The sequence below is a fragment of the Pseudophryne corroboree genome, chromosome 6, assembly GCF_028390025.1.
Source record: "Pseudophryne corroboree isolate aPseCor3 chromosome 6, aPseCor3.hap2, whole genome shotgun sequence".
NCBI classification, from domain to species: Eukaryota; Metazoa; Chordata; class Amphibia; order Anura; family Myobatrachidae; genus Pseudophryne; species Pseudophryne corroboree.
This window is the reverse complement of record NC_086449.1, coordinates 803578521-803605647: the sequence shown is the minus strand read 5'-3', so window position 1 is coordinate 803605647 and position 27127 is coordinate 803578521. Positions and strand designations below refer to the sequence as shown.

The window sequence follows — 27127 nt, the reverse complement described above, 5'->3', positions numbered from 1 at the left end:
GATTGTAATACAGTGCTATAGAGACTGATGAGAAAAGAAAACCGCACGAAAGATAAGTCACATACACAACCACTGACTGTTTTTGGTTTTTCCAGGTGGCATAAAAATAAATTTCCCTCCCAAACAATTACCACGTCCAGAGTAGAGCTGCCCCGGCACAAACTCCACGGCATTGACCCAGTCTTCAGCCTGTGAGACCCCAGCTGCCAGGTCACTAGCTGCCAATTCAGCTGCCTTACTGTTAATGTTGCCGCTGGTTTCCGGGAGGGACCCGTGGGGGCAGATCCGTGCAGTGGAGTCACCGATCACTTCTTGCTTTAGTGGTTTTGTGTGTTCGTATCTTGGGAGAGAACACAGAGGTAAAAGGCGGTTAGGACGCTTTCTTTTCTTTACCTACTCGAGTGAATTTTATATTTAAACTAGAACTTTGTATTTATATAGCGCCTTCTCCTTAATACAACTCACAGCACTTTACATTATTTCTCAAACTCTGGGTGTATATACAAACCCCACACAGAGCGTCCGGAATGGAACTGAACTCGTGACCCAGGCGCCGAGAGGAAGCAATACTACCCACCGTGCTGATAGGCTGCCTGGATATTTACAGATGGTGGGGACAGGAAGCAAATTGAAATGCTGCTTTAGAGATTGTAAGCCCAAAAGCCGGGGCCTCTTCTCTCACTTATACAACGGCACCAAGTCAATGGGTTCCACATCTGGCGTTACCTCTGACTGCAGATGTAGCAATGTTTATATGCCTTGTATTCCTTGCTCTGCAATGTTACGTACTGTAAGTCCTTTGCACTGTTTCTGCTTATGGTAAGGCGCTGCAGACCCCTTATGGCACCATATAAAGGATAATGTTTCTGGACTCACTGCCCGTTACTAACAGCTGGGGGCCTGAGGTGAGCAGCACAGCAGGAGCGCGGATGCAAGAAAAAACCACAACGCAAGATGCGACATTCACAGTCATCATACACGGCAAGATATAAACTGAACATGTTTTTGTAAAGAATAAATACACAAGGTTACAGCCCTCTGCCTTCACAAATTAAAGAATGCGCTCTGAATTGAGAAGAGTTTGAAACGGTCAGGCACACTGCAAAAGTCAGCTGATCGGCCCCCACTGGCAGGAGGTGTGGCAATGCGGAGTCCCCCTCACCTGCATTGGTCTCCGTAAGCACAGCACCCGCGTTGGTAATATCTGCAGATCATAGTAGATCGGCTGGTGGACAGATCATGCGAATAGCGACAGTTGTTTCCTTCTTTGCAGACGCCGTGCATGAAATATCTGTAATGTAGTCAATAAAACACAGAAAATGTTGTGATATTATATAGGTCACTTGCACTTAAATGGACTTTTAAAAAAAAATGTATTCTAGTTTGTCAGTTCCTGAAAATCTAGAATTATTATTATTATTATTAAAAAGATCATCTTAGCGAACAGACATGTATTTCTGCGCTTACAATTTCATGTCGCCTTAATATGAGACTGAATGAAAGTATCAATAGAGGGAGGGCCGTACTGGCCCACAGGGGTACATGGGAGATCCCCAGTGAGCCCCATCCCCTTTCCTCAGTCAGATTCCAGCGCACTCAAATGATACATGGCTACTCTATTAGAGGGTCAGTTACAGGGTCCAAGCCTCCGTGGAGGCTGGTCTCACCCAGTTGTAAGTGGCCAAATCCCTTAAGCATTGGCCCCTATTGCTGCATTACCCCAATGGGCCCTTCATGCACCAGCCCGACAGATTATAGCCATTTCCCAAAAATACCAGAGTCAATATCCTGCTCACAATAGAGGCAAACACAGCCTAAAACCATCCTAGTGAGTCTGCCAATAAAGAGAGGAGCAGCTTAGAGGTTCCTATAGGTAAAGCATATCACTGGCCGGTGGAGGGCTCAGCCGCTACACTGAATGCTGCCTTGCTCCTCTCCCGGTGACAGCCGCCTGCACTCAGACAATGGGGACCCGCTCTTTTTACATGAAGCAGGTTTTCAAAAACGGAGACAAATTCTGTAAAACTCAATTATGAGCGAAGCCACTAGTTCTATTCAGAGCCTGATGCAGCCACCAGCTGTGGTGTCTCACCACGATTGCTGTGCGGGGCATAACAGCGGATGGAGAGTCTAGTGATTAAAGGTGCATTTTACTATTACCCTGCAATCACATAAAGTGTGATGGTAGCCTGTATGTGCCACTGCAAACCCTGATGGGACCACAGTGCCTGCTGTCTGCATTTTCTTGCATGCACTGTCCTCTCCAGGGCAGATTGTGTTTTGCAGGATTGTCTGCATTTTTAACGATTCGCTTCGCTGCTAGAAATGATAGGTTATAGTAATAGCATTAACTAAAATTGACTATAGACAGGGTAGTCCGTTAGTGAACGCACAACATGAGAGTTTTAAAAACACACTGATCCCAGATTCGGAAAGGAACACAACACTTCACTGTTGCAATACAAGTGGATACTGTCCTACTGTATATTTACAACAGCAATCACCATTTCCAGGGGCTGCCAATGTACGAGAAAGTCCCCACACTATCCTAAATTACAGACTAAATAGTCTAGTTAAAGGCCCCCACATACATCAGCAATCAACGGGAAGAATTTGGAGTTTTGCAGATGATTGCGTATATAAATCTGCAACATGTGGGGTTCACAGATTGCAGATTCAAACCAAAACGTGATTGGGATTGGTAGCTAGGGTGGCCAATCCCGGGATTTAGAACAAAAACCATCCGGGATTCAATCCCGGGATTGGAAGCTCCAATCCCGGGAATTGCGGGATCAGGCGTTCCTTTGTGTTTGTTACTGCCGAGCAGCATTGATCGTCCTCAGGTAGCCCAATGCTGCCCGGCTCCCCCTGCGCAGCATGATGTGAAGTCAGAGGTCACACTGCACAGTCAGCTGCCCGTGACTCGCCGCCGAAACCGAAGGAGATCTGCCTGTCACCGAGCCCGAGGGAAGTTTCCCACCCACCCGCCCCCGTAGTATGGCAAGTTAGGTGTGCGGGGCAGGGATGTGGTGTGGATGAGCAGACACAGCAAAAAAAGCCAATCCCAGGTATCTCGGAATTGAGCATTTTTCAATCCCGATAGCCGGGATTGGAAAAAAATAGGGATTTTAAATACCTACCGGTAAATCCTTATCTCGTAGTCCATAAGGGATATTGGGGACAGATTAATATGATGGGGTATAGATGGGTCCAATTGGGTGTGCTGGCTCCTCCCCTCTATGCCACCTCCCACAGCTCAGTTATAGGTAAAACAGTGCCCGAAGGAGAATGACATACTTGAGAGAAGGAACATAACAATAAGTGTGGTGAGATTTACATACCAGCACACCACAACATAACCGGGCCAGCAACTGCTGGCAACATAAACAGCAGCAGCTGAACAGGAACACATAACAGAGAACCTGCAGAAAGTCACCGCAGAGGCGGGCGCCCAATATCCCCTATGGACTACGAGAAAAGGATTTACCGGTAGGTATTTAAAATCCTATTATCTCTAGCATCCATAAGGGATATTGGGGACAGATTAGTACGATGGGGATGTCCCAAAGCTTCCAGAACGGGCGGAGACATCTGCAGCACAGCGTCCCCAAACTGGGTATCCTCTTTGGCCAGGGTATCAAGTTTGTAGAACTTCAAAGGTGTTCTTCCCTGACCAGGTAGCAGCTCGGCACAGTTGAAGGGCCGAGACTCTACAGGCAGCCGCTCAGGAAGAGCCCACTGACCTTGTAGAGTGGGCCTTCAGAGACTGTGGAACAGGTAAGGCTGCCAACACATGGGCCTTTTGGATAGTAAGCCAAATACAGCACGAACAAGGACTCCGTCTTTCTGATCCGAGCCGTTCGCTTGACATAGACCTTCAAGGCTCGCACTGCATCCAACGCCTCCGGAGGAGCAGAAGTGTCAGAACTGGACGGAACCACAATAGGTTGATTCAAGTGAAACGCGGAGACCACCTTCGGCAGGAACTGCTGTCTAGTCATGAGCTCTGCTCTATCCTCGTAAAAGACCAAGTGTGGACTTTTACACGATAAGGCCCCTAATTCTGTGACACGTCTAGTAGAAGCAAGGGCCAGTAACATCACAGTCTAACTTGTGAGATACTTGTCTTCTACCGTCATCAGAGGTTCAAACCAGGAGGACTGTAGAAAGCTTAATACTACATACAGATCCCAAGGTGCTGTAGGCAGCATGAATGGAGGTTGTATGGGAAGCACCCCTTGCAAGAAGGTCTGAACTTCCGGCAAGAGAGCCAACTTCTTCTGAAAGAAGATGGAAAGAGCTGAAATCTGGACCTTAATGGATCCCAGACGTAAGCCCTTATCCACTCCAGCCTGCAGGAACCTTCCCAAGTGGAACTCTGCAGGCAGATACGTGTGTTCCTCGCACCAAGTGACACATCTCCGCCAGATATGATGATAGTATTTTGACGTCACAACTTTTCTGGCTTGCACCATAGTGGCAATGACCTCTTTGGAAAGCCCTTTGTGAGCTAGGATGTTCCACTTAACTTCCATGCCGTCAAACGAAGCAGCCGTAAGTGTGGGTAGACAAACGGTCCTTGTTGAAGAAGATCCCTTCTTAGCGGTAGAGGCCATGGGTCCACTACAGACATGTCCAGAAGAGTCACGTACCACGCTCTTTGGGGCCAGCCCAGGGCAATCAAGATTGCTTCCACTCTGACGTCTGATCCGCTTGAGCACCTTCGGGATCAGCGAAATCGGAGGAAACAGGTAGACCAGCTGGTAAGGCCAAGGTGATGTCAGCGCATCTACTGCACTCACCTGAGGGTCCCTGGTACTGCCCTATTGCATGTGGTAGGAGACACAGGAGAGAGGACACCAGCGCACCCAACGCTGCACAGCCCCAGCGAGGCTGTCAGTGTTTTTATATGTAAACGACAGTGAGACTGTAATATGAAAAATCCCTCAGATGGATGTTATTGTGCACTAATATAGCGTCTCTCCCCCTCTACACTCGGTACCAGCGATCCAGGGACTGTAATGGAGGAGCTGTGGAGGCTGCTGCTGCTACTATGCAGAGGAAGGCGCCAAAATGCCGCTGAGCCCACTCTTGTGTAGCTCCGCCCCCCGACATGGCACCGGAGCTTCTGCTGAATATTTATACTGGCCATTTCTCCCTGTGTGTGTAACCTCACATAAATACTTGGTACAACTATATTAGCCAGTCTCACGCAGGGCCTATAGCGGGTCCCCCCCCAGGAGGTACCCGTACGCCTCATCCGCACATTAAACTGGGGGACCCCCCTAGCGGGGTCCCCGGTATGTACTCGCCACCGTTGATCACCTTCAGGCAGCGTTAGGGGTATGCGGCATGCTGAGGCTGCCAAGGCGCCATGCCCCTCTGAACAAACAGCCCCTCAGGACGACAGTCCTGTAGCTGGGAAGCGGCACTGCACCTCAAAAGGACGGTGACTGCCAAACCCCCCCCCCAAAATCCCACGGCGCAGGTATGCTGTTGCCCAAACAGCATGCCGAAAGAAATAAAACTTTGAAGAGAGATTGAAGAAAAACTCTGGAGCTTGTGCATCCTCTCCTGAGGGCAGTAAATCTCACCACACTTATTATGTTCCTTCTCTCAAGTATGTCATTCTCCTTCGGGCACTATTTTACCTATAACTGAGCTGTGGGAGGGGGCATAGAGGGGAGGAGCCAGCACACCCAGTGGAAGAAATTTAAAGTGCACTGACTCCTTTGGACCCGTCTATACCCCATCATACTAATCTGTCCCCAATATCCATTATGGATGCTAGAGAAATGGCCCGGGATCTGCCACTCTATTGGTAACATGTTTTACAGATAGTGTATGGTAACAATCAGCAGATTTGCAGACTGTTTCTACTAAACTGACGAGCCTTTGAAGACTGGCAGATCTGCTGAAAATGATCTGCAAATCACTGAAAAATATCTGTAATGTATGTGCGCAGATTGGCAGGGAAACCCTTAAATCTGGGACAAAATCTCAGAATCTGCAAATTGTTTTTTTTGCGATTGCTGATGTATGGGGACTTACATCACCTCACCTGCCTCCCCACACACGCACACAGCCCCCTCACCTGCCTCCCCCTCCACACACACAGCCCCCTCACCTGCCTCCTCCACACACACAGCCCCCTCACCTGCCTCCTCCACACACACAGCCCCCTAACCTGCCTCCTCCACACACACAGCCCCCTAACCTGCCTCCTCCACACAGCCCCCTCACCTGCCTCCCCCGCACACACACACAGCCCCCTCACCTGCCCCCCCACACCTGCCTCCCCCGCACACAGCCCCCTCACCTGCCCCCCACACACACCTGCCTCCCCCGCCACACACACAGCCCCCTCACCTGCACCCCCACACCTGCCTCCCCCGCACACACAGCCCCCTCACCTGCCCCCCCCACACAGCCCCCACACCTGCCTCCCCCCACACACACAGCCCCCTCACCTGCCTCCCCCCACACACACAGCCCCCTCACCTGCCTCCCCCCACACACACAGCCCCCTCACCTGCCTCCCCCCACACACACACAGCCCCCTCCCACACACAGCCCCCTCACCTGCCTCCCCCCACACACACAGACCCCTCACCTGCCTCCCACACACAGCCCCCACACCTGCCCCCCCCACACCTGCCTCCCCCCACACACACAGCCCCCTCACCTGCCTCCCCCACACACACAGCCCCCTCACCTGCCTCCCCCACACGCACACAGCCCCCTCCCACACACAGCCCCCTCACCTGCCACCCCCCACACACAGCCCCCTCACCTGCCACCCCCCACACACACAGCCCCCTCACCTGCCACCCCCCACACACAGCCCCCTCACCTGCCTCCACACACAGCCCCCTCACCTGCCTCCCCCCACACACAGCCCCCTCACCTGCCTCCCCCCACACAGCCCCCTCACCTGCCTCCCCCCACACACAGCCCCTCTTTCCTGCTCCTTCCCCATACACAGCCTCAAACACCAACCGTGACCCCGCATGCCCGCTACTGCCACCATAACCACTACCCATCCATAGCCCATACACCCCCACAGCACCACCATGGCATTTTCCGGACGTTCATGACCACCTCACAGCGGACACAACACCCTCAACCCGCCGGCCCCTCCCCGATACGCAGCCACCTACCTGCAGGTTACTTGCCGGGTCCAACCACCCACGGGGGGATTGTCAGGGAAGACGGGCAGCGGGCTCTTTCCTGCCGCGGCTGATGTGAGGGCTACAGGCGCCGCCGCTGCCTCCGCCATTCCTGTTTATCCCCCCTTCACAGCGACGGAACTTCCGGGATCACATGCTTCCGGCAAGGGGCGGGGCGCCGCCGCTCCAAAACTTCCGGTCACGGGAAAAGACAACTGCTATCCCAAACAATGGGGCGTGGCTAAGGCTCCACCTATTCGTCTGTATCAGCCAATGAGAACAAAAGAAATAGGTAGCCCCGCCCACAGCGCATTCCTTCTGTCTTTTGTTATCTCTGTGTAAATGCTGTGTGCTCCATTATATACTATATATCTATATATTATAACCCAATGCTGCTGTGTGCTCCAGTATATTCTATATATTATTACCCAATGCTGCTGTGTGCTCCAGTATATACTATATATTATTACCCAATGCTGCTGTGTGCTCCAGTATATACTATATATTATAACCCAATGCTGCTGTGTGCTCCAGTATATACTAGAGATGTGCACTTGAAATTTTTCGGGTTTTGTGTTTTGGTTTTGGGTTCGGTTCCGCGGCCGTGTTTTGGGTTCGACCGCGTTTTGGCAAAACCTCACCGAATTTTTTTTGTCGGATTCGGGTGTGTTTTGGATTCGGGTGTTTTTTTCAAAAAACACTAAAAAACAGCTTAAATCATAGAATTTGGGGGTCATTTTGATCCCAAAGTATTATTAACCTCAAAAACCATAATTTCCACTCATTTTCAGTCTATTCTGAATACCTCACACCTCACAATATTATTTTTAGTCCTAAAATTTGCACCGAGGTCGCTGGATGACTAAGCTAAGCGACCCTAGTGGCCGACACAAACACCTGGCCCATCTAGGAGTGGCACTGCAGTGTCACGCAGGATGGCCCTTCCAAAAAACCATCCCCAAACAGCACATGACGCAAAGAAAAAAAGAGGCGCAATGAGGTAGCTGTGTGAGTAAGATAAGCAACCCTAGTGGCCGACACAAACACCTGGCCCATCTAGGAGTGGCACTGCAGTGTCACGCAGGATGGCCCTTCCAAAAAACCCTCCCCAAACAGCACATGACGCAAAGAAAAAAAGAGGCGCAATGAGGTAGCTGTGTGAGTAAGATAAGCGACCCTAGTGGCCGACACAAACACCTGGCCCATCTAGGAGTGGCACTGCAGTGTCACGCAGGATGTCCCTTCCAAAAAACCCTCCCCAAACAGCACATGACGCAAAGAAAAAAAGAGGCGCAATGAGGTAGCTGTGTGAGTAAGATAAGCGACCCTAGTGGCCGACACAAACACCGGGCCCATCTAGGAGTGGCACTGCAGTGTCATGCAGGATGTCCCTTCCAAAAAACCCTCCCCAAACAGCACATGACGCAAAGAAAAAAAGAGGCGCAATGAGGTAGCTGTGTGAGTAAGATAAGCGACCCTAGTGGCCGACACAAACACCGGGCCCATCTAGGAGTGGCACTGCAGTGTCACGCAGGATGTCCCTTCCAAAAAACCCTCCCCAAACAGCACATGACGCAAAGAAAAAAAGAGGCGCAATGAGGTAGCTGTGTGAGTAAGATAAGCGACCCTAGTGGCCGACACAAACACCGGGCCCATCTAGGAGTGGCACTGCAGTGTCACGCAGGATGTCCCTTCCAAAAAACCCTCCCCAAACAGCACATGACGCAAAGAAAAAAAGAGGCGCAATGAGGTAGCTGTGTGAGTAAGATAAGCGACCCTAGTGGCCGACACAAACACCGGGCCCATCTAGGAGTGGCACTGCAGTGTCACGCAGGATGTCCCTTCCAAAAAACCCTCCCCAAACAGCACATGACGCAAAGAAAAAAAGAGGCGCAATGAGGTAGCTGTGTGAGTAAGATAAGCGACCCTAGTGGCCGACACAAACACCGGGCCCATCTAGGAGTGGCACTGCAGTGTCACGCAGGATGGCCCTTCCAAAAAATACTCCCCAAACAGCACATGACGCAAAGAAAAAAAGAGGCGCAATGAGGTAGCAATGTGAGTAAGATAAGCGACCCTAGTGGCCGACACAAACACCTGGCCCATCTAGGAGTGGCACTGCAGTGTCACGCAGGATGTCCCTTCCAAAAAACCCTCCCCAAACAGCACATGACGCAAAGAAAAAAAGAGGCGCAATGAGGTAGCTGTGTGAGTAAGATAAGCGACCCTAGTGGCCGACACAAACACCGGGCCCATCTAGGAGTGGCACTGCAGTGTCACGCAGGATGTCCCTTCCAAAAAACCCTCCCCAAACAGCACATGACGCAAAGAAAAAAAGAGGCGCAATGAGGTAGCTGTGTGAGTAAGATAAGCAACCCTAGTGGCCGACACAAACACCGGGCCCATCTAGGAGTGGCACTGCAGTGTCACGCAGGATGGCCCTTCCAAAAAACCCTCCCCAAACAGCACATGACGCAAAGAAAAAAAGAGGCGCAATGAGGTAGCTGTGTGAGTAAGATAAGCGACCCTAGTGGCCGACACAAACACCGGGCCCATCTAGGAGTGGCACTGCAGTGTCACGCAGGATGGCCCTTCCAAAAAACCCTCCCCAAACAGCACATGACGCAAAGAAAAAAAGAGGCGCAATGAGGTAGCTGTGTGAGTAAGATAAGCGACCCTAGTGGCCGACACAAACACCGGGCCCATCTAGGAGTGGCACTGCAGTGTCACGCAGGATGGCCCTTCCAAAAAATACTCCCCAAACAGCACATGACGCAAAGAAAAATTTAAGAAAAAAGAGGTGCAAGATGGAATTGTCCTTGGGCCCTCCCACCCACCCTTATGTTGTATAAACAGGACATGCACACTTTAACCAACCCATCATTTCAGTGACAGGGTCTGCCACACGACTGTGACTGAAATGACGGGTTGGTTTGGACCCCCACTAAAAAAGAAGCAATTAATCTCTCCTTGCACAAACTGGCTCTACAGAGGCAAGATGTCCACCTCATCATCATCCTCCGATATATCACCGTGTACATCCCCCTCCTCACAGATTATCAATTCGTCCCCACTGGAATCCACCATCTCAGCTCCCTGTGTACTTTGTGGAGGCAATTGCTGCTGGTCAATGTCTCCACGGAGGAATTGATTATAATTCATTTTAATGAACATTATCTTCTCCACATTTTCTGGATGTAACCTCGTACGCCGATTGCTGACAAGGTGAGCGGCGGCACTAAACACTCTTTCGGAGTACACACTTGTGGGAGGGCAACTTAGGTAGAATAAAGCCAGTTTGTGCAAGGGCCTCCAAATTGCCTCTTTTTCCTGCCAGTATAAGTACGGACTGTGTGACGTGCCTACTTGGATGCGGTCACTCATATAATCCTCCATCATTCTTTCAATGGTGAGAGAATCATATGCAGTGACAGTAGACGACATGTCCGTAATCGTTGTCAGGTCCTTCAGTCCGGACCAGATGTCAGCATCAGCAGTCGCTCCAGACTGCCCTGCATCACCGCCAGCGGGTGGGCTCGGAATTCTGAGCCTTTTTCTCGCACCCCCAGTTGCGGGAGAATGTGAAGGAGGAGATGTTGACAGGTCGCGTTCCGCTTGACTTGACAATTTTCTCACCAGCAGGTCTTTGAACCCCAGCAGACTTGTGTCTGCCGGAAAGAGAGATCCAAGGTAGGCTTTAAATCTAGGATCGAGCATGGTGGCCAAAATGTAGTGCTCTGATTTCAACAGATTGACCACCCGTGAATCCTTGTTAAGCGAATTAAGGGCTCCATCCACAAGTCCCACATGCCTAGCGGAATCGCTCCGTGTTAGCTCCTCCTTCAATGTCTCCAGCTTCTTCTGCAAAAGCCTGATGAGGGGAATGACCTGACTCAGGCTGGCAGTGTCTGAACTGACTTCACGTGTGGCAAGTTCAAAGGGCATCAGAACCTTGCACAATGTTGAAATCATTCTCCACTGCACTTGAGACAGGTGCATTCCACCTCCTATATCGTGCTGAATTGTATAGGCTTGAATGGCCTTTTGCTGCTCCTCCAACCTCTGAAGCATATAGAGGGTTGAATTCCACCTCGTTACCACTTCTTGCTTCAGATGATGGCAGGGCAGGTTCAGTTGTTTTTGGTGGTGCTCCAGTCTTCTGTACGTGGTGCCTGTACGCCGAAAGTGTCCCGCAATTCTTCTGGCCACCGACAGCATCTCTTGCACACCCCTGTCGTTTTTTTAAAAATTCTGCACCACCAAATTCAAGGTATGTGCAAAACATGGGACGTGCTGGAATTTGCCCAGATTTAATGCACACACAATATTGCTGGCGTTGTCCGATGCCACAAATCCACAGGAGAGTCCAATTGGGGTAAGCCATTCCGCGATGATCTTCCTCAGTTGCCGTAAGAGGTTTTCAGCTGTGTGCGTATTCTGGAAAGCGGTGATACAAAGCGTAGCCTGCCTAGGAAAGAGTTGGCGTTTGCGAGATGCTGCTACTGGTGCCGCCGCTGCTGTTCTTGCGGCGGGAGTCCATACATCTACCCAGTGGGCTGTCACAGTCATATAGTCCTGACCCTGCCCTGCTCCACTTGTCCACATGTCCGTGGTTAAGTGGACATTGGGTACAACTGCATTTTTTAGGACACTGGTGAGTCTTTTTCTGACGTCCGTGTACATTCTCGGTATCGCCTGCCTAGAGAAGTGGAACCTAGATGGTATTTGGTAACGGGGGCACACTACCTCAAGAAATTGTCTAGTTCCCTGTGAACTAACGGCGGATACCGGACGCACGTCTAACACCAACATAGTTGTCAAGGCCTCAGTTATCCGCTTTGCAGCAGGATGACTGCTGTGATATTTCATCTTCCTCGCAAAGGACTGTTGGACAGTCAATTGCTTACTGGAAGTAGTACAAGTGGGCTTACGACTTCCCCTCTGGGATGACGATCGACTCCCAGCAGCAACAACAGCAGCGCCAGCAGCAGTAGGCATTACACTCAAGGATGCATCGGAGGAATCCCAGGCAGGAGAGGACTCGTCAGAATTGCCAGTGACATGGCCTGCAGGACTATTGGCATTCCTGGGTAAGGAGGAAATTGACACTGAGGGAGTTGGTGGGGTGGTTTGCGTGAGCTTGGTTACAAGAGGAAGGGATTTACTGGTCAGTGGACTGCTTCCGCTGTCACCCAAAGTTTTTGAACTTGTCACTGACTTATTATGAATGCGCTGCAGGTGACGTATAAGGGAGGATGTTCCGAGGTGGTTAACGTCCTTACCCCTACTTATTACAGCTTGACAAAGGCAACACACGGCTTGACACCTGTTGTCCGCATTTCTGTTGAAATACTTTCACACCGAAGAGCTGATTTTTTTGGTATTTTCACCAGGCATGTCAATGGCCATATTCCTCCCACGGACAACAGGTGTCTCCCCGGGTGCCTGACTTAAACAAACCACCTCACCATCAGAATCCTCCTGGTCAATTTCCTCCCCAGCGCCAGCAACACCCATATCCTCCTCATCCTGGTGTACTTCAACACTGACATCTTCAATCTGACTATCAGGAACTGGACTGCGGGTGCTCCTTCCAGCACTTGCAGGGGGCGTGCAAATGGTGGAAGGCGCATGCTCTTCACGTCCAGTGTTGGGAAGGTCAAGCATCGCAACCGACACAATTGGAGTCGGACTCTCCTTGTGGATTTGGGATTTCGAAGAACGCACAGTTCTTTGCGGTGCTACTGCTTTTGCCATCTTGAGTCTTTTCATTTTTCTAGCGAGAGGCTGAGTGCTTCCATCCTCATGTGAAGCTGAACCACTAGCCATGAACATAGGCCAGGGCCTCAGCCGTTCCTTGCCACTCCGTGTGGTAAATGGCATATTGGCAAGTTTACGCTTCTCCTCCGACAATTTTATTTTAGGTTTTGGAGTCCTTTTTTTACTGATATTTGGTGTTTTGGATTTTACATGCTCTGTACTATGACATTGGGCATCGGCCTTGGCAGACGACGTTGCTGGCATTTCATCGTCTCGGCCATGACTAGTGGCAGCAGCTTCAGCACGAGGTGGAAGTGGATCTTGATCTTTCCCTAATTTTGGAACCTCAACATTTTTGTTCTCCATATTTTAATAGGCACAACTAAAAGGCACCTCAGGTAAACAATGGAAATGGATGGATACTAGTATACTTATGGATGGACTGCCGAGTGCCGACACAGAGGTAGCTACAGCCGTGGACTACCGTACTGTGTCTGCTGATAATATAGACTGGATGATAATGAGATGAAATCAATATATATGTATATATAATATCACTAGTACTGCAGCCGGACAGGTATATATATTATGTAATGACTGATGACGGACCTGCTGGACACTGTCAGCTCAGCAGCACCGCAGACTGCTACAGTAAGCTACTATAGTAGTATGTATAAAGAAGAAAGAAAAAAAAAAAACACGGGTAGGTGGTATACAATTATGGATGGACTGCCGAGTGCCGACACAGAGGTAGCTACAGCCGTGGACTACCGTACTGTGTCTGCTGATAATATAGACTGGATGATAATGAGATGAAATCTATATATATGTATATATAATATCACTAGTACTGCAGCCGGACAGGTATATATATTTATTATGTAATGACTGATGACGGACCTGCTGGACACTGTCAGCTCAGCAGCACCGCAGACTGCTACAGTAAGCTACTATAGTAGTATGTATAAAGAAGAAAGAAAAAAAAAAACCACGGGTAGGTGGTATACAATTATGGATGGACTGCCGAGTGCCGACACAGAGGTAGCTACAGCCGTGGACTACCGTACTGTGTCTGCTGATAATATAGACTGGATGATAATGAGATGAAATCAATATATATGTATATATAATATCACTAGTACTGCAGCCGGACAGGTATATATATTTATTATGTAATGACTGATGACGGACCTGCTGGACACTGTGAGCTCAGCAGCACCGCAGACTGCTACAGTAAGCTACTATAGTAGTATGTATAAAGAAGAAAGAAAAAAAAAACCACGGGTAGGTGGTATACAATTATGGATGGACTGCCGAGTGCCGACACAGAGGTAGCTACAGCCGTGGACTACCGTACTGTGTCTGCTGATAATATAGACTGGATGATAATGAGATGAAATCAATATATATGTATATATAATATCACTAGTACTGCAGCCGGACAGGTATATATATTTATTATGTAATGACTGATGACGGACCTGCTGGACACTGTCAGCTCAGCAGCACCGCAGACTGCTACAGTAAGCTACTATAGTAGTATGCATAAAGAAGAAAGAAAAAAAAAAACACGGGTAGGTGGTATACAATTATGGATGGACTGCCGAGTGCCGACACAGAGGTAGCTACAGCCGTGGACTACCGTACTGTGTCTGCTGATAATATAGACTGGATGATAATGAGATGAAATCAATATATATGTATATATAATATCACTAGTACTGCAGCCGGACAGGTATATATATTTATTATGTAATGACTGATGACGGACCTGCTGGACACTGTCAGCTCAGCAGCACCGCAGACTGCTACAGTAAGCTACTATAGTAGTATGTATAAAGAAGAAAGAAAGAAAAAAAACCACGGGTAGGTGGTATACAATTATGGATGGACTGCCGAGTGCCGACACAGAGGTAGCTACAGCCGTGGACTAACGTACTGTGTCTGCTGATAATATAGACTGGATGATAATGAGATGAAATCAATATATATGTATATATAATATCACTAGTACTGCAGCCGGACAGGTATATATATTTATTATGTAATGACTGATGACGGACCTGCTGGACACTGTCAGCTCAGCAGCACCGCAGACTGCTACAGTAAGCTACTATAGTAGTATGTATAAAGAAGAAAGAAAAAAAAAAAACCACGGGTAGGTGGTATACAATTATGGATGGACTGCCGAGTGCCGACACAGAGGTAGCTACAGCCGTGGACTAACGTACTGTGTCTGCTGATAATATAGACTGGATGATAATGAGATGAAATCAATATATATATATATAATTATATAATATCACTAGTACTGCAGCCGGACAGGTATATATATTTATTATGTAACTAGGTGCTTCATCGCGCCCTACGGGCGCTCTTCACACCGTCGCAAGGGGCTACGCCCCCTTAACCCTTGCATGCCTTTCTGGGGTTCAATATTTGTATTATATGGAGTATTACCTGCATTCCTTTGTTAGTGGTTAAATATTGCACAATGAAAGGGCGTGCGATGGTGAAGGAGGCGCAGCCCCTTGCGACAGCGTGAACAGCACCTGCAGGGCACGATGTACAGAATGTAGCGGGTGCGGGGGGGACTGCGGATGGTGTCTGTAGATGCAGCAGGTGGAGGGGGGGGGGGCAGAAGTGGGGGTGGGGCCCGTATGGGGAAGAGTCGGGAGGTGCTGCGGGTGGGGGAGGGGCAGAGGAGTGGGGGATGCAGATTGGGGAGGAGTCCGGAGGCACTGCAGGTGGGGGAGGGGCAGGGGTGCCATGGGTGAGAGAGGGGCAGGTGTGGGGATGTTGTGGATGGGTGAAGGGTTCCGGAGGTGCTGTGGGATGGGAAGGGGCGGGAGTGCCGGGGGTGGGGTAGGGGTCCGCAGGCGCCATGGGTAGGGGAGGGGCAGGTATGGGTGGTGCGGCGCATAGGGAAGGAGATCCGGAGGTGCTGCTGGTGGTGGAGGGGCAGGTGCGGTGGTGCCGATGGTGGGGGAGGGGTGGGTGAGGGGGGGACCGCGGATGGAGGAGGGTGTCTGCAGATGCTGCGGGTGGAGGGGGGCAGGTGTGGGGGGAGACATATAAAGGGGGTGGATGGTGGAGGGGGCCTGGAGGTGCTGTGGGTGGTGAAGGGGCGGAGGAGTGGGAGCCGCGGGTGGTGTAGGGGGTCTGGAGGCACAGCGTGTGGGGGAGGGGTGGAGCGGAAGGTGCGGAGGTGTGATGCATTGGGGAGAGGTCTGGAGGCGCTGCGGGTATTGTACCTGCCAAAAAGGTAGTTGGAGGGTATGCAGTAACAGGGCCAGGACAGGGGTGACAGGGTCAGAACAGGGTTGACGGGGCCAGGACAGGGGTGACAGGGTCAGAAAAGGGGTGACGGGGCCAGGACAGGGGCGACGGGGCCAGGACAGAAATGACAGGGACAGGATAGGGGTGACAGGCCAGGGTAGGGGTGGCAGGAACAGGACAGGGGTGACAGGGCCAGTATAGGGTTGACAGGGCAAGCACAGGGGTAACAGGGCCAGGATAGGGGTAACAGGGCCAGCATAAGGGTAACATGGCCAGCATAAGGGTGACAGGGCCAGCATAAGGGTGAAAGGGCCAGGATAAGGGTGAAAGGGCCAGGATAAGGGTGACAGGGCCAGGATAAGGGTGAAAGGGCCAGGATAAGGGTGGCAGGGCAAGGCCAGGGGTGACAGGGACATGACAGAACACAGGGCACGGGAGAGATTGGTATTAGGGACAAAACAGTGGTGACAGACAGATGTGTCTTACCAGAGTCACTGCTGCTGGCTGCTGCTGTTCCACTCCAACCTGTTGGGATCTGCTGCTGGTGGAGACTTGGCATGGCTGACTCTCTTAGGCTGGAGTCCTGCTTCCTCTGCCCGTCCGCATCCCTCCCCCCCTCCTCAGTCATACACCGCAGACCTTGCGCAGCTGCCGGGCACTGTGGTAAGAGGAGACTGGGAGTGACTGGTTAGCCCCCAGGAGATGCTGCGGCTGGAGGGAGGAGGGGGTCGGAGCCTGCAAGCAGCTCGGACTTCTGCAGTGTTACCCGCCGGCTAAAGTGTGTGAAGGAGCTGGGCGCACCTCACTGTGGGTGGCAGCGCTGCAGCTAGCGGTGGGGTTGCCGGGGCTGGAGATAACAGAGGCAGTATGGAACCTGCACAGCGGCAGGTTCCCCACAAAACTGCAGCTAAGAAGCGTGGAGTGTGCCAGAAAGTGACGCTCCTCTGCGCCAGAGAGGGGGGGGGTCAAGCACACAGTGAGCCGGTGCCCGTCTGTCTGTAAGGCATTCCCCCTCACACACCCCCATACCTCCCAAATGTCCCGATTTTCGCGGGACAATCCCATTTTTTTGGGTCTGTCCCGCTGTCCCACCCGCGGGTCGCAGTGTCCCGCGGTAACGGGGGGGGGTCAGTTGGAAAGCTCCTGTACTCGCTGTTCTACTTAGCAGAGCAGCGGTGAATAGTGGAGACAGAGGGAGAGGGGGCATCAGGGGGTATGGATTAAGGGGGGGTTCCAGCAGCAGAGCCGGATTAAGGGGGGGGGGGCAGGGGGTACGTACCGTTGGCCCCACAGTTTTAGGGGGCCCCCGGCTCGAGTAGCTCTGTCCCAGCTCAGAAGCCCCCCCCCCTGTCCTGCCAGCAACAACGGCAGCATTGTGCTACTGTCAGCACACGCTGCTGCGTGTTGGCAGGTCTGTGGTGTTGCAGGGAGACAGCAGTCTCCCTGCTTTCTTCTGCCTGTGCGGGTGTGTAGGTGGGAGCGACCACCCCCTCTGGATTTACCCCTAGCTGAGGGGCCAAAATTCCATTTAAAAACAACAACAACGGAATTTGTGTAAGGGGGCGTGGCCTCGCGTCCGCGATTAGGCCACGCCCCCAACCCACAGCAGGCACAGCAATGAGATAGGGCTCCCCTGTCTCAAGTGCCCTGGCCCCCCCGGACTCATAATCAGCCCCTCATTGACGAAAACGGGGCCCTCCCGTGAAGCCACGCCCCCTTTTCGCCGAGTGTGTGTCCCTCCTTCTGTCTGAAGAAAGCTCCTGCAGAAAGCTGGGAGGTATGCACCCCTGCCTGTGCCATGCCCATACTATCTGCTTCTGCTCCTAGTCTCCTGTAGATTTGGCCAGATCTGTGACTCATTTGACTAACTCTGCCCACTGTTGTGACTCCGCCCAGCGTTAGCAAATGAATCACAAAGTCACAGATCTGGGCTATTATATAGGAGATGACTGATGACGGACCTGCTGGACACTGTCAGCTCAGCAGCACCGCAGACTGCTACAGTAAGCTACTATAGTAGTATGTATAAAGAAGAAAGAAAAAAAAAAAAAAACACGGGTAGGTGCTAGGTGGTATACAATATTATATATATATTATATACAATTATATATATATATATATATTAAACTCATAAACTGGTGGTGATTATTAAACTGGTGGTCAGGTCACTGGTCACACTATCAGCAACTTGCAAGTAGTACTCCTGAGTCCTAAGCAGACAATCACAATATATATTATACTGGTGGTCAGTGTGGTCACAAACAATGGCAGTGTGGCACTCTGGCAGCAAAAGTGTGCACTGTACGTTATATGTACTCCTGAGTCCTGAGTCCTGCTCTCAGACTCTAACTGCTCCCCACTGTCAGTGTCTCCCCCACAAGTCAGATAATACAGTCACACTATCTCTATCACTTCAGCAAGTACTAGTAGTAGTAGTACTCCTCCTAATGCTCCCCAAAATTACTACTGTGTCTCTCTCTGTCTCACTCTCTTCTCGAATCTCTATAAACGGAGAGGACGCCAGCCACGTCCTCTCCCTATGAATCTCAATGCACGTGTGAAAATGGCGGCGACGCGCGGCTCCTTATATAGAATCCGAGTCTCGCGATAGAATCCGAGCCTTGCGAGAATCTGACAGCGTGATGATGACGTTCGGGCGCGCTCGGGTTAACTGAGCAAGGCGGGAAGATCCGAGTCGCTCGGACCCGTGTAAAAAAAACTGAAGTTCGGGCGGGTTCGGATTCCGAGGAACCGAACCCGCTCATCTCTAGTATATACTATATATTATTACCCAATGCTGCTGTGTGCTCCAGTATATACTATATATTATAACCCAATGCTGCTGTGTGCTCCAGTATATACTATATATTATTACCCAATGCTGCTGTGTGCTCCAGTATATACTATATATTATAATAACCCAATACTGCTGTGTGCTCCAGTATATTCTATATATTATTACCCAATGCTCTGTGTGCTCCAGTATATATATACAGTGGCGGTTCTTGCCACGGGCAAGCAGGACTTTTGCCCGGGGCGCCGCCTTCCGGAGGGCGCTGGCGCCATCCGGAGGGCGCCGCACCGTGGCAAGATCCGCCACTGCTGCCCGCTGTGTCCCCCGTCCGCCTCCGCTGCCCGCTGCCGTCCCCGTCCTCGGCGCCTCCTGTGAAGGGAACTAGACGCTATGCGTCTAGTTTCCCTTCGTGGAGAGTAACTGCTGAGCGGTGCGCGATGACGTAATCGCGCACCGCACAGCAAAGGTCCTCTCCACGAAGGGAACTAGACGCATAGCGTCTAGTTTCTCTTCGTGGAGAGGACCTTTTGCTGTGCGGTGCGCGATGACGTCATCGCGCACCGCTCAGCATTCAAGCGGCGCTTTCAATGTACAGGGGGCGTGACTCACCACGCCCCCTGTATTAGGCCACGCCCCTTTCCTGCCCGGGGCGCTCTGCGCCCTTGAACCGGCCCTGTATATATACTATATATTATTACCCAATGCTGCTGTGTTCTCCAGTATATACTATATATTATAACCCAATGCTGCTGTGTGCTCCAGTATATACTATATATTATTACCCAATGCTGCTGTGTGCTCCATTATATACTATATATCTATATATTATAACCCAATGCTGCTGTGTGCTCCAGTATATTCTATATATTATTACCCAATGCTGCTGTGTGCTCCAGTATATACTATATATTATTACCCAATGCTGCTGTGTGCTCCAGTATATACTATATATTATTACCCAATGCTGCTGTGTGCTCCAGTATATACTATATATTATTACCCAATGCTGCTGTGTGCTCCAGTATATACTATATATTATAATAACCCAATGCTGCTGTGTGCTCCAGTATATTCTATATATTATTACCCAATGCTGCTGTGTGCTCCAGTATATACTATATATTATTACCCAATGCTACTGTGTTCTCCAGTATATACTATATATTATAACCCAATGCTGCTGTGTGCTCCAGTATATACTATATACTAGGTGCTTCATCGCGCCCTACGGGCGCTCTTCACATCGTCGCAAGGGGCTACGCCCCCTTAACCCTTGCATGCCTTTCTGGGGTTTAATATTTGTATTATATGGAGTATTACCTGCATTCCTTTGTTAGTGGTTAAATATTGCACAATGAAAGGGCGTGCGATGGTGAAGGAGGCGCAGCCCCTTGCGACGGCGTGAACAGCACCTGCAGGGCACGATGTACAGAATGTAGCGGGTGCGGGGGGGACTGCGGATGGTGTCTATAGATGCTGCGGGTGGAGGGGAGGCAGAAGTGGGGGTGGGGCCCGGATGGGGAAGGTTCGGGAGGTGCTGCGCGTGGGGGAGGGGCAGAGGAGTGGGGGATGCAGATGGGGGAGGGGTCCGGAGGCACTGCAGGTGGGGGAGGGGCAGGGGTGCCACGGGTGGGAGAGGGGCAGGTGTGGGGATGTTGTGGATGGGTGAAGGGTTCCGGAGTGCTGTGGGATGGGAAGGGACGGGAGTGCCGGGGGTTGGGTAGGGGACCGCAGGCACCATGGGTAGGGAAGGGGCAGGTACGGGTGTTGCAGCGGATGGGAAAGGAGGTCCGGAGGTGCTGCAGGTGGTGGAGGGGCAGGTGCGGGGGTGCCATTGGTGGGGGAGGGGTGGGTGAGGGGGGGACCGCTGATGGAGGAGGGTGTCTGCAGATGCTGCGGGTGGAGGGGGGCAGGTGTGGGGGGAGACATATAAGGGGGGTGAATGGTGGAAGGGGCCTGGAGGTGCTGTGGGTGGTGAAGGGGTGGAGGAGTGGGAGCCACGGGTGGTGTAGGGGGTCTGGAGGCACAGCATGTGGGGGAGGGGTGGAGTGCCGCATGTGGTGGAGGGGAAGGTGCAGAGGTGTGGTGCATTGGGGAGAGGTCTGGAGGCGCTGCGGGTACTGTACATGCCATAAAAGGTAGTTGGAGGGTATGCAGTAACAGGGCCAGGACAGGGGTGACAGGGTCAGTACAGGGTTGACGGGGCCAGGACAGGGGTGACAGGGTCAGAACAGGGGTGACGGGGCCAGGACAGGGGTGACGGGGCCAGGACAGGGGTGACGGGGCCAGGACAGGGGTGACAGGGCCAGGACAGAAATGATAGGGACAGGATAGGGGTGACAGGGCCAGGGTAGGGGCGGCAGGACCAGGACAGGGGTGACGGGGCCAGTATAGGGTTGACAGGGCAAGCACAGGGGTGACAGGGCCAGGATAGGGGTAACAGGGCCAGCATAAGGGTGACAGGGCCAGGATAAGGGTGAAAGGGCCAGGATAAGGGTGAAAGGGCCAGGATAAGGGTGGCAGGGCAAGGCCAGGGGTGACAGGGACATGACAGAACACAGGGCACGGGAGAGATTGGTATTAGGGACAAAACAGTGGTGACAGACAGATGTGTCTTACCGGAGTCACTGCTGCTGGCTGCTGCTGTTCCACTCCAACCTGTTGGGATCTGCTGCTGCTGGAGACTTGGCATGGCTGACTCTCTCAGGCTGGAGTCCTGCTTTCTCTGCCCGTCCGCATCCCTCCCCCCCTCCTCAGTCACACACCGCAGACCTCGCGCAGCTGCCGGGCACTGTGGTAAGGTGAGACTGGAAATGACTGGTTAGCCCCCAGGAGATGCTGCGGCTGGAGGGAGGAGGGGGTCATAGCATGCACGTGGCGCGGACCTCACGGCTTCCGGGCAAAGTGGTAAGGGGAGACTGGCAGTGACTGGTTAGCTCCCAGGAGACGCTGCGGCTGGAGGGAGGAGTGGGTCAGAGCCTGCAAGCAGCTTGGATTTCTGCAGCGCTACCCGCCAGCTAAAGTGTGTGAATGAGCTGGGCGCACTCCACTGCGGGTGGCAGCGCTGCAGCTAGCGGTGGGGTTGCCGGGGCTGGAGATAACAGAGGCAGTATGGAACCTGCACAGCGGCAGGTGCCCCACTAAACTGCAGCTAAGAAGCGTGGAGTGTGCCAGAAGTGACGCTCCTCCGCACCAGAGAGACCCTGCTGAGTATGCCGATGTGGGGGGTCAAGCACACAGTGAGCCGGTGCCCGTCTGTTTGTATGACATACCCCTCACACACCCCCATACCTCCCAAATGTCCCGATTTTCGCGGGACAGTCCCATTTTTTGGGGTCTGTCCCGCTGTCCCACCCGCGGGTCGCAGTGCCCGGCGGTGGGGGGGGGGGCAGTTGGAAAGCTCCTGTACTCGCTGTTCTGCTTAGCAGAGCAGCGGTGAATAGTGGAGACAGAGGGAAAGGGGGCATCAGGGGGTACGGATTAATGGGGGGGTTCCAGCAGCAGAGCCGGATTAAGGGGGGGGGGGGGGGCAGGGGGTACGTACCATTGGCCCCACAGTTTTAGGTGGCCCCCCGGCTGGAGTAGCTCTGTCCCAGCTCTGAAGCTCCCCCCCCCCCGTCCTGCCAGCAACAGCGGCAGCATTGTGCTACAGTCAGCACACGCTGCTGCATATTGGCAGGTCTGTGGTGTTACAGGGAGGCAGCAGTCTCCCTGCTTTCTTCTGGCTGTGTGGGTGTGTAGGTGGGAGCGACCACCTCCTCTGGATTTAGCCCTAGCTGAGGGGCCAAAATCCCATGAAAAAAAATAAAATAAAAATCGGAATTTGCATAAGGGGGCGTGGTCACGCGGGGCGCGATTAGGCCACGCCCCCAACCCCACAGCAGGCACAGCAATGAGATAGGGCTCCCCTGTCACAAGTGCCCTGGGCCCCCCGGACTCATAATCAGCCCCTGGGGGCATGCCAGCAGCTCACAGAGCACTGGGCATGCTCCCTCACTGACGAAAACGGGGCCCTCCCGTGCAGCCACGCCCCCTTTTCGCCGAGTGTGTGTCCCTCCTTCTGCCTAGATAAAGCTCCTGCAGAAAGCTGGGAGGTCTGCACCCCTGCCTGTGCCATGCCCAATGCCCATGCTATCTGCTTCTGCTCCTAGTCTCCTGTAGATTTGGCCAGATCTCTGTGACTCATTTGACTAACTCCGCCCAGTGTTGTGACTCCGCCCAGCGTTAGCAAATGAATCACAAGGTCACAGAATAGGGCTATTATATAGGAGATTATTACCCAATGCTGCTGTGTGCTCCATTATATACTATATATCTATATATTATAACCCAATGCTGCTGTGTGCTCCATTATATACTATGGCCCTCATTCCGAGTTGATTGCTCGCAAGGCGAATTTAGCAGAGTTGCTCACGCTAAGCCTACGCCTACTAGGAGTGTATCTTAGCTTCTTAAAATTGCGACCGATGTATTCGCAATATTGCGATTACAAACTACTTAGCAGTTTCAGAGTAGCTTCAGACTTACTCGGCATCTGCGATCAGTTCAGTGCTTGTCGTTCCTGGTTTGACGTCATAAACACACCCAGCGTTCGCCCAGACACTCCCCCGTTTCTCCGGCCACTCCTGCGTTTTTTCCGGAAACGGTAGCGTTTTTATCCACACGCCCCTAAAACGCCGTGTTTCCGCCCAGTAACACCCATTTCCTGTCAATCACACTACGTTCGCCGGAGCGAAGAAAAAGCCGTGAGTAAAAATACTATCTTCATTGTAAAATTACTTGGCGCAGTCGCAGTGCGAATATTGCGCATGCGTACTAAGCGGAATTTCACTGCGATGCGATGAAAATTACCGAGCGAACGACTCGGAATGAGGGCCTATATATCTATATATTATAACCCAATGCTGCTGTGTGCTCCATTATATACTATATATCTATATATTATAACCCAATGCTGCTGTGTGCTCCATTATATACTATATATCTATATATTATAACCCAATGCTGCTGTGTGCTCCATTATATACTATATATTATTACCCAATGCTGCTGTGTGCTCCATTATATACTATATATCTATATATTATAACCCAATGCTGCTGTGTGCTCCATTATATACTATATATCTATATATTATAACCCAATGCTGCTGTGTGCTCCAGTATATACTATATATTATTACCCAATGCTGCTGTGTGCTCCATTATATACTATATATCTATATATATTATAACCCAATGCTGCTGTGTGCGCCGTTGTATACTATATATTATTACCCAAAGCTGCTGTGTGCTCCATTATATACTGTATATCTATATACACTGCTCAAAAAAATAAAGGGAACACTAAAATAACACATCCTAGATCTGAATGAATGAAATATTCTTATTAAATACTTTGTTCTTTACATAGTTGAATGTGCTGACAACAAAATCACACAAAAATTATCAATGGAAATCAAATTTATTAACCCATGGAGGTCTGGATTTGGAGTCACCCTCAAAATTAAAGTGGAAAAACACACTACAGGCTGATCCAACTTTGATGTAATGTCCTTAAAACAACTCAAAATAAGGCTCAGTAGTGTGTGTGGCCTCCACGTGCCTGTATGACCTCCCTACAACACCTGGGCATGCTCCTGCTGAGGTGGCGGATGGTCTCCTGAGGGATCTCCTCCCAGACCTGGATTAAAGCATCCGCCAACTCCTGGACAGTCTGTGGTGCAACGTGGCGTTGGGGGATGGAGCGAGACATGATGTCCCAGATGTGCTCAATTGGATTCAGGTCTGGGGAACGGGCGGGCCAGTCCATAGCATCAATGCCTTCGTCTTGCAGGAACTGCTGACACACTCCAGCCACATGAGGTCTAGCATTGTCTTGCATTAGGAGGAACCCAGGGCCAACCGCACCAGCATATGGTCTCACAAGGGGTCTGAGGATCTCATCTCGGTACCTAATGGCAGTCAGGCTACCTCTGGCGAGCACATGGAGGGCTGTGCGGCCCCCCAAATAAATGCCACCCTACACCATTACTGACCCACTGCCAAACCGGTCATGCTGGAGGATGGTGCAGGCAGCAGAACGTTCTCCTTGGCATCTCCAGACTCTGTCACATCTGTCACATGTGCTCAGTGAGAACCTGCTTTCATCTGTGAAGAGGACAGGGCGCCAGTGGCTAATTTGCCAATCTTGGTGTTCTCTGGCAAATGCCAAACGGCCTGCACGGTGTTGGGCTGTAAGCCAACCCCCACCTGTGGACGTCGGGCCCTCATACCACCCTCATGGAGTCTGTTTCTGATCGTTTGAGTAGACACATGCACATTTGTAGCTTGCTGGAGGTCATTTTGCAGGGCTCTGGCAGTGCTCCTCCTGGTCCTCCTTGCACAAAGGCGGAGGTAGCGGTCCTGCTGCTGGGTTGTTGCCCTCCTACGGCCTCCTCTACGTCTCCTGATGTACTGGCCTGTCTCCTGGTAGCGCCTCCATGCTCTGGACACTACGCTGACAGACACAGTAAACCTTCTTGCCACAGCTCGCATTGATGTGCCATACTGGATGAGCTGCACTACCTGAGCCACTTGTGTGGGTTGTAGACTCCGTCTCATGCTACCACTAGAGTGAAAGCACCGCCAGCTTTCAAAAGTGACCAAAACATCAGCCAGAAAGCTTAGGAGCTGAGAAGTGGTCTGTGGTCACCACCTGCAGAACAACTCCTTTATTTGGGGTGTCTTGCTAATTGCCTATAATTTCCACCTTGTCACAACTGAGGGCCTGAGCTGACGGGAGGCAGCCTCAGTTGTAGGGGCTGAGATGTAACGGAACCTGGGAGGTTGTATCAGATCCCTAGACATGTAAGTAACATGTAGAATAACTGCCCGAAGGCGTGACCACGACAACCAGGATAAAAGTCAATGATGTTTATTATGACAAACTCCGTAACACAGCAGCAGTAAAGGAAACATAAAAGTCAACAGAGGATAAATACAATTCCTGGGTACTACAGGGTGGCAAGGGCCACAGGCACTGGTAGGGTGAGACAGTTCTTATAATCTTCTAGTTGGAAAGTCCTTACCAGACCTGACTGTAGCAATGGAGAGAACCCAGGATCGTACCAGCTGGTGTTCCAGGAAAGGCTGGGTTGCTGAAGATAAAACGGCTGCTGTGGATACTGGCTGGAACCAGACTATTGTTGGTACGGAGTGGATACTGGCTGGAACCAGTTAAATAATAAACGAACTTGAGAGCGATGAAATAATAATGAAGTTTGGAGTTTGAGAGCGGTGAAATAATAATACCGGTGGAGAGTGGTAAACTGCAGAAAGGACACCGGCCCTTTAAGAGAAGCTGTACACTGCTGGAAGCTGGGCTGGAAGCAGGTGATTGATGAAGTTTGGAGTTTGAGAGCGGTGAAATAATAATACCGGTGGAGAGTGGTAAACTGCAGAAAGGACACCGGCCCTTTAAGAGAAGCTGTACACTGCTGGAAGCTGGGCTGGAAGCAGGTGATTGTTGTAACTGGAAACAGGTGAGTCCAGAATGGATCGGAGAGTCAGGCTACACCGCAGATGGAATGCTGGTGCGGGTCTCTATAGCAGAAGTCTGGAGACAGGAGCTGGAACCTGGAAGACAACCACAGGAGAGAGACAAACTGGAACTAGGTTAGACAACCAAAGCACTGACGCCTTCCTTGCTTAGGCACAGCTTACTTATACCTGCAGCAAGGAAGGGGTTGGCTAGGCAATTATGCAAATCAACAATACAGACAGCAGATTGGTGGAAATGCTCAGATGACAAAATCCAAGATGGCTGCGCCCATGCAGACACTTGGAGGGAAGTTTGGTTTGTAATCCATGTGAGAATTGAAACAGTAATGGCGACGCCGGCCACAGGAGACAGGAGACGCCAGACTGACAAGCGCACATTTAACCACGCGGGCACAGCGGAGGCCGCGGCTGATGAAATCACCACTCTGACATTCTGCATGTGGAAACTCAGGAACAGCGGGATCCGGTCCTGGAACGCTGAGCCAGCCTTAGGAGGCATCTGAAGGGTAAGTAATGGCGTCCAGATACCCGGATCGTGACACACCTGTTGTCTATTCCATTTGCACAACAGCATGTGAAATTTA

General features: G+C 51.4%; 1 protein-coding gene across 2 annotated transcripts in view; it reads right to left on the bottom strand.

Moving 5' to 3' along the window:
• MKRN1 (makorin ring finger protein 1) overlaps nt 1–7373 on the bottom strand; it is a 43772-nt gene extending 36399 nt beyond the window's left edge. Inside the window, exons 1-3 of one of the 2 annotated variants that reach the window (XM_063928954.1) lie at nt 7161–7373; nt 1163–1291; nt 132–340 (exon numbers count right to left, since the gene is read on the bottom strand). In XM_063928954.1, the coding sequence (XP_063785024.1) occupies nt 132–340; nt 1163–1291; nt 7161–7279 (457 nt within the window). In that variant the 5' untranslated portion in view covers nt 7280–7373. The remainder of the gene's footprint in view (nt 1–131; nt 341–1162; nt 1292–7160) is intronic. The other variant, XM_063928955.1, reaches the window with a different exon arrangement.
• Nucleotides 7374–27127: the final 19754 nt, after the last annotated feature.